Genomic DNA, 11,670 nt, shown 5'->3' with positions numbered 1-11,670 from the left:
GGCGACCTGGCCAAGAAAAGCATATGTGTGCAGGACAACATACAGTTTCACATTCAATACAATACAGGAATACAGAATACCATAGGCTACATAAAGTGCAGAATAAGTAAGCATTACAAAACTGGTGCAAAGTGAGGTGTAAGTAAGACGTAAATCAATATTCCCCATTTGCAATAGTATTCATCACCGTAACAGCCAAAAGAATCTCCCCCAGGGGTCCTTGATGGAGTGGGGTGTCCCGGGGGGGCCAAAAAAAAATTAAAAAATTTTTTTTCCCTAAAATTCCACCAAAAATAACAAAAAAAAAAAATTTTTTGATAATTTTTTTATAAATTTTTGTAATATCATCTAAAAACAAAAACTAATCAAATGGGGGTCCATGGTGTAATTTGTGTCAGTTTAGGGGTCCTTGATATGAAAAAGTTTGGTAACCACTGCTCTATGCAATAAAGTAAATTCATTAGTTACTCATGACAAAACTCAGACTCTAAAGATTGACCTGTTGACAGCCAGGACATTAAAGTTGCCTTTACATCAGAAATGACACATCATACATAATATAAATGATGCAGTGTAATGGGGATCAATTATATCAACACTTTGTATTGCTCAATACTCTGTAGGGATGTCCCTCTGTCTGCCTCCACAAAAGGCAAGCATGATGTCATTCACAGCCCTAGTCAGTTCTTATCAGGACAGCTCAGTGTCGCCTCTGCCTCTGCTGTGAAAACACACACGCTGACGGACTACTCTTAAAGAAATCTGGAAAACAGTTGTCTTTCTTTTCCTGCAAAGGTAAACTCTCAGACTGAAGGATTACTCTTCAAGAGGTGGCAACCACTGTGCTTTTTTAAAGATATTTTTTCTGCCCCTGCAAAGGTACGTTTCTTTAATAGTTTCAGTTTTTCAGCATGTAGACATCCCATTGAACTGCAAAATGTTATACTTTAGGATTTACGTTGCAGGGCCCGTGGAAAACAGGGGTACACACATGCACATTAAAGTGTTAAGGGGTAGAGAAACAATACGAAAAAAGTACAAACTTTACCTCTTCAAGTTGCTGTTGGCAGGGGAAAACGTGATAAAACACATGAGTAGAGATTAGAGAAGGCTACTTGGTGTGTAACAGAAGAGTCAACCCCTTTTTGGATGACTGTTTCTCACATTTAAACACAACATATTAAGGTTACATCAAGTGGTGTTTCTGGAATGGGATTTCCTAGACCTAATTTAGGGTACTTCACATGGAGCATTGTGAAAGTCCTCGTGTTCTGGTACAGATGGCTCACACAATAAGGGAGTTACTTTACTGTCAGTTATTGAGTGTATTTGTAGGCCATTAGAGAGATAAACAGTATGTCTTTGGGTGTGTTCAAGAAGATATTAATCTTATAAACTGACAAAGATTTCCTGGATTAGCTGTTGGGGGAGTTGGAAATTAAAAAAAAGGTTTGTTGGTCTGTCTTATTCCAAATAAAAAGCCCATCATTTGGGAAAAGTATTATTGTAAAACTAAATTTGTTAACTTCATTTAAAAATATTAAATGTATCCATAAATAGTATCCTAATGTTTCACTGTATTTTGTGTTGTTAGGTAGCGTTTACTTGTTGAGTTTTTCTTGTATTTTATTTGCAGACTGCAGACTGCCTAAAATCTAGATAATGAGATAAGAAAATATTGTCAGGAGAGGCCAAGTTGCTTACACTACAGACAAACTACAACAAAAAGGAAAAAAGATGAAAAAAATAAAACTAAGCCAACATGATTTAGAAAAATACGACAAAAAGTGAATGACAAGTTGTGTGTTTTTGTATTTAGAGCTATAGGGACGGGTGTCGCAAACTACCTTACGCTTTAAATGCTGTGGACATAGGTCCCTGGTGTACACTTAATATCTATTAAAAAAACATCAGATACCCTAATAAATATTAGATCTTAAAACATTTACCCATTGAAAACATATACAACACTCAGTCTCTGTTACCACTGTAAACCAAGAACACCATACACCACCATCACTGCCATATTCCTTTTTTAATAACAGTGGTTGGCAAGGGCGTAGCTCATTATGGATCACACATTTTCCCCAAAATAAAACAACTGATCTTGATTTTATATTCTGTGCAGCAACTAAATGAGATGAAGAGTGACAGGGATGGTTTTCTGTCACTAGAAAATAGTCCAATACGCTTAGATTCCAACACTGACAGATGCTCGTGCCAATACAACCTCTATCACTACTACTGTCACTTCTTTTACTATTTTTATCACCATTAGAACTGTCATCGTTTCCACTGTCACATCACACAACATTTGGATCAGCATGTGACGCATTTAGTTAGCTGATGAAAACATCTGTGTGTCAGTTTGCAGCACATGCTCTTACTCCATTTGCCACATTGATGTCTTTTGGCTAAACCTTAGTCAAACTTGCTCAACATGCTTAATAAGCATGCAGGAAGGAAGCTGCGGGGAACAGAGGAAGCCAAAGGCCAAATCCGCAACCCTAACATCCAAAAAGGGGAGACCTGCCTTTACAAATTAAAAACATGTTGGAGAGTTGTACTGTTAGTATTGTTTACATGACTTTTGAATAGAGAAAAGGTCACATCATTGTGTGTGTCTATTGTTTTGTTGTACAGAAACAGAGTACAGATTACAAACTCTAATATGCTTTCCTTTTCTCAGTTACAAACATTCCTCAGAACCCCCACGGTGACCAGAGCACAGATGGACCTTAGCGGCTTCATGTATCTCCTGGTCATGTGCGCTCTCCATAAGGTAGCTGTTGTATCCGAACTGTGCAGTCGCCTAATAATACACAGTTTTCTGCTAAATTTGTCACTTTCACATGATTGTCTTAAATGTTTTTGCAGCTTCACCATTGATTGTTAGATCAATCAGGTTCAATTTTGAAGTTGTTTTAGATATTCTATTGTATTGCATATTTCTTTAGTTGTTAGGGTTTCTGTATTTCATGTATTTTGGCCATGCATTGGTGACATTAGATCAAATATGATCCCCTGTGTATAATCTGTCTAATTAACAAATGAATAATTAATGTGTTTTTAGAATACTAACTAAAGTTATTTGCTTCTAAAAAGCATCAGTGCCTTGCTGTCATTCAAAATTCTTTATTTGATTGGTTTTATTCTCTAATCTTCCTAATGCACTCCCTAAAAGGCGTACTCCAGTGATTTAGTATTGTACTTCTGTAAAGTTGAGGTACTTGTGAGAGACAGATTAAAAGAAGAATGGTCAAAATTGAAGCAGCGGAGGCTGAGATGTACTTACCTTTAGGTCCTGATATGGGTCAAACTTCATCCTACACTTCCCATAATGCAACTTGAGAGATGTTAGCTCCCCCAGAGCTCCAGAAGAAATTATACTTTCGTTTGGGACTTTGTTGTTTCAGTACAATGATCTATTTCATGTATTTTATCTACTAAAATTCTTGTTTACTAGCGCTTGCTTGACAGATGCACTCTAATTTCTGTATATGTGTGTATTTGTGTGTGTATGCTTCTTGAATTTCAACAATCTCTTTTAAGCTGCTTGTGGAGGCAAACGTTAAAGATGATGACCAGCAGCATCCGAACCATTGGGGAGAACAACAGTCGACGCCGAACCAAATCGCCACGGCCCAGTACGAATGTTTCCAGAAGATTTTGAAAAAATCGCACCGCAAAACAAAAACAATAGGTGAGAGGATGATTTTAAAAAGGGGATTCTGGTGTTACTATTTTCAATTTTAAGTCACTCCAATGAGTGATGGAGTACTCAAGTACTCAAGTCGCTATTCTCTGGACTCGTGACTCGACTTGGACTCGAGGATTTTTGAAATCGGACTTGAGCATTCATGAAATAGGACTCTGAAGTTGGATGAAGTTTCTGCTAATTTTATGTGTAATAGGCAGTGATGGAGTACTCGAGTCCTGGACTCGGACTCGAGTCCAGGTAATAGCGACTCGACTCGGACTTGACTCAGACTTTTCTTTGGTGACTCGGACTTGAACACTGGGGACTTGAGACTCTGACTTGACAGTTGGTGACTTGACTCCAACACTGACTAACACATCACTGCGTGTCCTTTGTGGTCAGCAGGGCCCGTGTGCAACGCGACATGGGATGGGTGGCTGTGTTGGGACGAAACTGAAGCCGGACCGACAGAGCAGGGCTGTCCCGACTACTTTACAAATTTTGATCCTCATGGTAAATAAAAAATCCCAAAAAATGATGTCAAATTGGACATTTGGCAAGCTGTATCTCATTTGTTCCATCCATACACAAACTTGTGGTTGCGCATTTGTCGACAGCGATGGCGTCCAAAGTGTGCTCAGAGACAGGCGAGTGGGGACGCCACCCCGAGAGCAACAGGACATGGACAAACTTCACGAACTGCCAAGCCAACACGACACATCATGGGACAGTAAGCAGGAATAAAGACAATATGATAAATATATGAAGAAGCTTTGGCTGTGAAGTTGTATTAATTTTGTTTTCTAGGAGGCGGCAATGACTCACTTCTACTTGGTCATGATTGGTCACGGCCTGTCGCTGGTCTCATTGCTCATATCATTGGGAATATTCTTCCATTTTAAGTAAGTAAGCTTTCTTTATTTCCCTTTTATTTGTAAATGCACTTAAGCCAATTGCCTTTTAATGTAATGTATATGGAAAGCATCTGAGTGGGTAAAATGAGTTATTGCCACTTTTCAAGTGAAGGATACTTTTACGAGCCGTACTGTGCCTAAAAGATCCAGGATCATTGAAGCTGATGAACTATGTGAAAGCCTATGTGTCTCCTCTTTCACTGCCCTCAGGAGTCTGAGCTGCCAGAGGATAACGCTCCACAAAAACCTCTTCTTCTCATTTGTGCTGAACTCCATCATCACCGTTGTCTGGCTTACAACAGTGGTAACGAAACAGGGACACGCGTATAACGATTCTGTGAGTGATGTGACTTCTTCTTCTTTTTACATTAAACCAGAAATCTTCAATGGGGGTCCTCAAAATTGATGCAGGGGGTCCGCCAAATTATTGGTAATTATTTGAAAGTTTAAAATCCAACATATCAGCCATTAGTAGCCATCCACAAATACAGTTCATCCTAAGGATTCACTGTGCCACATGTATGTTCAACATTAAAACAACAATTATTATTTTAATAGCTTAATATGCACTATAAAGGTATGTATAAAGGCTTTAGGCAGTTTAATATGCAACTTAATTTTATACAATATATGCAGTAGGGGGTCCCTGCTCCGTCTCTCTTAAGTGGTCCTTGGCTTAAAAGATGTTAAAGACTCCTGCATTTAACCACATATTGCTTGGCATTTCTGTTTTCAGTAAAAAATGAATATATATATATGTTGCTTTTTCCCTTCTAGGCAAGCTGCAAGCTGGTCATGTTCATCCACCTGTATCTGTTGAGCTGTAACTACTTCTGGATGCTCTGCGAGGGCATCTACTTGCACACTCTGATCGTTGTGGCAGTGTTTGCAGAAAAACAACATCTCATGTGGTATTACCTGCTCGGCTGGGGTAAGTAAGGAGGACTTGTGCATGTTAATATTTAATTATGCACATTTTACTCAAATGTCATTAATGTTCTAATTTGATTTTGCAGGTTTTCCACTCGTGCCCACGGTGATACATTCAATAGCACGCCACTGCTACTACAATGACAAGTGAGTCTCCATCATGGCCATTTCTAAATATCATTGTACCTCAATCATGTTTTTTCGACTGGGCTGCAACTATTATTTCAACGATTATTTTCATTGTTGATTCTTTTCTGTTGATTCTATTCTTGATTAATGGATTAGTTATTTGGTTTATAAAATGTCAGAAAATGGCTGTCACAGATGAGTGAAGACACTAGAAAACATTCACATTCAACAAGCTGAATTCAGAATTTATTTGACTTTTTTTCATAAGAAATAACTCAAACCGATTAATCGATTATCAAAACAGTTGGAAATTAATTTAACAGTTGACAACTAATGGTTTAATCTTTGCAGCTCCAGTTTCCATTTACTGTATAACATGATGATCTGATTCATGCATTCATAGATGTTGGGTCAGCTCCGATACTTCCTTGCTGTACATTATCCACGGCCCCATCTGCGCCGCTTTGGTGGTAAGCACTGAGACCCTTACTTCCCTGGTACCTACCCCCCCCCCCCTCTAAACCCTACTGCACACATGCACACACGCTCACATCCATGACTCTCTTACCTATCCAGATCTCACCCAGATCCCTCCCCTCTGCCCCTTCCTCCTCCTGTTACTGCACTTTAATATATACTATGCAATTTGCACAAGTACATTTACAAAATTCTGAGTCTGTAAATAATGTTGATAGTGTTAATAATATGTTTGTTGTTTTATATGTATACTGTATATTCTTTATACTGTATATGTGCACTATGTTTGTTGGAAAGCATTGACCTCCCAGTGTTTCCTTTAGGATTTTTGTTAGCAGTGGGGGCAGGTCCGAACACCCCCCCCCATGAAACGGAACTGACACTTTGCTGCAACACAAACAAATATATTTATTCACCTCTATTCACACACACAATGAGGCATATTTTCAGTTGTGATTGAACTGTATTTTTTGAGTTACTATATAGGCCAAATTTGAGCTTGACATATAGGCTAAGCATTCTGTAGCAAATACCAATAAACCCACTATTAATTACATTATCTTAATAATAAAACGTTCTCCGACATGCACTCTAACAATGCAGCCCTATTTCTGATACCGTGGGAGGCAAACATGTTGCCGTGGGGGGCCGCCACGGTCAAATCAACATAGAGGAAACACTGCCTACATTTCACCACATCTGGCATCAGGCATTTCCTCTTGTCTGTGTATGTAATGTAATGTCTTCTTTGATTCCAGGTGAATCTGTTCTTCCTGCTGAACATCGTTCGGGTTCTGATCACCAAGCTGAGAGTGACGCACCAGGCCGAGTCCAGCCTCTACATGAGGGCGGTGAGAGCCACCCTCATCCTCATCCCTCTACTCGGCATCCAGTTTGTCCTGCTGCCCTACAAGCCCCAGGATCACTGGGTCTCTGAGATCTATCTGTACGTCATGGAAATCCTCATGCACTACCAGGTCAGTGCGTATACTATCTAACACTGATGATAAAGAATTGTTCCGCTGCACAAAAACATTGCAAAAAATGCTTTCACTCCAAAACAATCCCTAGTACATGAGATTAAAAGCTCTGCTGTAGGATAATTTTGCATAACTGTCAAATAATAATTTTGTGGTTTACAACTACAAATATTTCTAGAATAAGAGCATGAACATGTGACAGCTGTTTGAGCTTAAGGGATTTCCGAACTTGTGTATTTCTCTCAAGAAACTTTTTTTTTTCTCATGCAGGGTCTCTTGGTTTCTACAATATTCTGCTTCTTCAACGGGGAGGTGAGTAATGAGTCAGCATTTTATGACTAACAACATCCCATATTTAAAGCTTAGATTTTGAATTTGCGACCCATTTACAAGTTTTTAAATCATTAGGCTACCAATTCTAAACTTCTCAAGATAGTGACGGTTCGGGACCAAGGGTGTCTTTCTGAGGGACAGTTTGAGAGTTCACATGGCTGGTAATGGTAACATTGGCCCTGTTCACGCTTGACTCTAAAATGCAGCATGAATCACAGATGGACACAGGGCCAGGATTTTAAAAATATTGAAGTTATGAGCCCCAACAACCCACCCAGAAACCAAAAAGAAGGTCAATGCTAAATTCTGTTTAAAAGCCCTTTCCTTGGTCTCAGGAATATACCTCCATGTGTTCACCTTGAATTCTTATTATTTTGTTGGCCTAAGAGAAGTCAAATTTACATTTACAAATCAGAAAATATAAGATCAGCTTATAGAATATCCACTATGCATACGTTTTCAATTTCAAAACTCCCAAATTCAGAAGCAAATAGAGAGAGCACATGACCTGGTGGCTACGGCCCTAGATGGACAGCTTTAAATATGGATATGGATGCACCAAAAATAGCATCAAAGATGTCCTTTAGTTGTAGATGTACGAGAAGGACTCTGTGTGATTGTATTGTGTACTGACTGTATTGTTCTTATATATTATGTCTAGTTTGGATGGGTTAATATACGGTTTGATTTAACTGACAGATGAAACATGGATACCGATAGGATATAGCTGGGGGGAGAAAAAGTGTATATGTATGTGTGTATGCATGAGTATATGTGCGTGTAAGTATGTATATATGCATGTATGTGTATGTATACATATATAAATAGGTGAAGAATCAAATTGTTTGTATACAAATACAAAAGTAGAAAAAGGGGGTAGGAGTAGAAAAGTTTTTTTAACTTCTTCCTACTTCTTTTTGAACATGGGAATCCTTATTTGAACCATTTACAATTATTTTGAAAGATATGAAATATATGAGTATTTAGTTTTTGTTGTTTTTTCTTGCTTGTACTGACATGTCCATGTTCTTATTCATCTTTTATCTTTTAAGTGAACTAAACTCACCATAGATGAAATGTGAATGGTGCCATCTCTGCCATACTTCTTACATCCAGGCGCGGGGCTATAAGGGGGGCACAGGGTGCCAATAAATGTGATGTTTTATTTAGCACAATTACAGATTTTCTATGCGGTATTCTGTATTCTGGGCCCTCCCTGACTGATTATTGGTCTCCCCTGTGCCACCCCTACTTAAAAAATCCTGGAATCGACCCTGCTTACATCCTCTTTGTGTCTCTTCCTGCAGGTCCAGAGTGTTCTGCGGAGAAACTGGAACCAGCAGCGGATGCAGTTCGCCGGCACGTTTGCCAATGCCGACTTCTTCCGCTCGGCCTCCTACGTGGCGTCGTCGCTCACAGAGGTCCACCGCTGCTACAGCATCGAAAGCCAAACTGAGCACATGAACGGCAAGAGCTACTCAGACATCTTCAGATCGGACAGCCCTTTCGTGTGAAGCGGGCACTATAGAGTCTTTGACTTCTCCCAAGATGTTACCAAGATTGAGGTCTTCTTGGAGTTTTACTACTGTTCATGGCAACTGAGTACAAACTTTGTTCTTCTTTGACATTTTTTCTCCATCTCCTAGCCACAAAAAAACTCACATATTTTACTTTTTTTTATTTTAATTTTTTTTACTATTTTCACATGATTATTACCAGAACAGAAAGAGCTTGATGCCAACGAAACTGTTTCTTTGTCATTATTTACATCCCTTGAGGGGCTGTTACCGGACAGAAGGAAGAGGCCATGTATCAACCAACACTGTAAAGCATTAACACAAGGAATTATTAATGCTTTTTTTGTTTTGCCTCACATGGAAAAAGCTTGAAGAGACCTCTGTGAACAAGAAGCTGTTCTGTTGAGCTCACTGATACAATCTTGCAAAGAGAGAGTTTTTTTCTGGGCATTTTGAGGATATTAATGCAATTTAGAAGTGGGTAGTTATGCCATGTAGTTGCTGGGAGTTAGCCTAATGGCAAGCTCGAATAGCAAAGAAGGCAAACTGTATGCCTTTAAGAAAGCGAAATAACAAAGTATCATGATGTCTGTGGTGAAAAATAGTACACAAAAAGGAAGAAGAAACAATTAGCTAGCATGCTTTGCTACAACTTTGGAATTAAACTCAGAATATAGGGTGAGGAGAGTTTACTATTTATGTATTATTTACTTTAGTTAAGTTCAAAACAAACAATGAGGTCACAAAAAGCCTACATCGTCTTATCACGTCATGTTAATGCTCCGTTAGGCTCACTTTTTTTCATGCTTTATATCTGATAATTCCAAAATGCTGGAGATATTGTGAGAGTCCCAAAGGTAAATATGACTGCATGAGTTCATGTGTTTGTACATATACGTGTGTATGAATATGATAAATATCAAGGCACAAAATATGAAGTGTACTTTGTATATTTTTTTCAGATAGAAACACGTCAGTGTGTATTACTTATGTTACATTTTTGAAGTCCAGAAAACTGCAGCTGGTTAGTTAGTAGTAGTTGTTAAATGTTTTGGATGAATTCCCTAAAGATTTGAGTGTCCAGGAAACAAGTTCAGCAGGAACTGACTCTTGTTGATTCGCTGATAAGATGAAGTTAGTCCGTCTCCTCCAGCCTGAGATAGTGGGGAACTTTCCTGACGAGTGATGAGCTGCTGGTTTCAGCCCTCCAAAAACAGGAAATACACTTATTCCCTTCTTTGCTGAGGGTCATGTGAGAAGATCGATACCACTCCCGCATGTTCAATATGAAGCCAGGAGATGGTTAGCTTAGCTTAGCATAAAGACAGGGATGGAAAAAAAACAGGGGGAAAAAGCTAGCCCGGCAAGATGGATAACGTTCGGCGAAAATGTGGAACTATTCCTTTAAACGTGCAACACTGAAGCCTTAAATCAAAGTGGCTAAAATGCTTCAAACTTTCTTCCTCTGTATCACAGAATATTTATGTTCATGTGTACTATTACATTTCTGACATGATTTCTACAGTGATTTCTGAGCTGATTTTTAGCGATAGAAGAAAAACTCTCATGATGTCACATGTATTGTATTTTACTATTAAAGAAACCCTAAATATAGTATCTGGATGTGCTTAATAGTGGGCACACAGTCAGATATTTATAATATGTAATGTTACACTGGACACAGTTAAATAGCCTGTATGTTGTCTCGGCTCTAATGTATGATTGGTGGCATTCAGTTCTTAAAGCAATAGTTTCACTTTTCGGAAAATGTGCTTTCTTGCTGAGCGTCAGATGAGAAGATTGATACCACACTCGTGTATGTTAGGAACTCACTGCCAGCAGCTGGTTAGCTTAGCTTAGCATAAAGCCAGACTAGCTGTTTCCCTCCATTCTCCGGTCTTCATGTTATGCTAAGCTAACCAGCTGTTGACTGTAGCTATATGTGCCCTACAGACATTCTTCTTATATAACATCCAAAATGTTTGCAACGTAACTATTTCTTTAAAGAAACGAGTCTAGCTTGGGTTTGTAGATATCTGTATTATTTTGCAACACACAGAGTATCAATAATAATAGTATTGCTATTAACACAGGCTGCATTAGAAAAGAAAGAAAATGTATATCTGTACTAAAATATCCTAAACTCAAAGTTCAATTACCAGCGTTCTCTGGAGCTTTCAACCATATTCTAAGACAATGGTATTGGTCGAAAACCCAGCAAAAAGCAAGTAAGTGAACCTTGAGTTTAGAGAATTTGATCACAGATGTGTCAAGAATAGATTTCTTATATATATATAAAACACAAATATATGCGTTTTAATATGTTGGAGGGGTTAAACCAGATCATTTTAGTTACAGTCTGAATCCCATTTTCATTTTTGTAACATAATTGTGTCAATAAACGCTTGTCTATACTGAAGTAATAATGCTGTAAATTAAAAAAAGCTTTTTTTTAAACAGAAAAACAGAGACGTCGTGTTTTGTTTCCTTAATGTCTTTTCTCCTGTTCCACTCAAGGACAAATGAAAGAAAATATGCAAGTATATTTTCTTTCCCACATGTTAAGGGTGGGATTTCCTAGTCTGACCTTAGAAAACGTTTCCCACTGAAACGAATATTGTTTCCAGACAAAGCAGGGCGTGTTGCTGTCTGTTCCTCGTCCAGAAACGTATATGTGACCAGGTGCAATT

At 38.5% G+C, this 11,670-nt stretch overlaps 1 protein-coding gene across 2 annotated transcripts; it reads left to right on the top strand.

The window, feature by feature from the left end:
- The first annotated feature begins 668 nt into the window (after positions 1 to 668).
- calcrlb (calcitonin receptor-like b) lies at positions 669 to 11,394 on the top strand. Of its 2 annotated transcripts, none has more exons than XM_039793295.1 (13): positions 669 to 879; positions 2,690 to 2,782; positions 3,553 to 3,703; positions 4,103 to 4,213; positions 4,318 to 4,430; positions 4,508 to 4,602; positions 4,825 to 4,951; positions 5,392 to 5,545; positions 5,631 to 5,691; positions 6,077 to 6,143; positions 6,909 to 7,127; positions 7,401 to 7,442; positions 8,771 to 11,394. In XM_039793295.1, the coding sequence occupies exons 2-13, from the start codon at positions 2,732 to 2,734 to the stop codon at positions 8,975 to 8,977; spliced, it is 1,398 nt and encodes a 465-aa protein (XP_039649229.1). In that variant the 5' UTR covers positions 669 to 879; positions 2,690 to 2,731; the 3' UTR covers positions 8,978 to 11,394. The 2 variants fall into 2 exon arrangements, with proteins under 2 accessions (XP_039649229.1, XP_039649230.1); XM_039793296.1 differs by having other exon boundaries at positions 670 to 879; positions 4,106 to 4,213.
- The last annotated feature ends 276 nt before the right edge of the window (positions 11,395 to 11,670 follow it).

This window comes from Perca fluviatilis, chromosome 24, assembly GCF_010015445.1.
Source record: "Perca fluviatilis chromosome 24, GENO_Pfluv_1.0, whole genome shotgun sequence".
NCBI lineage: Eukaryota > Metazoa > Chordata > Actinopteri > Perciformes > Percidae > Perca > Perca fluviatilis.
The sequence above is the reverse complement of the archived record's forward strand: the minus strand, read 5'-3'. Positions and strand labels throughout refer to the sequence as shown.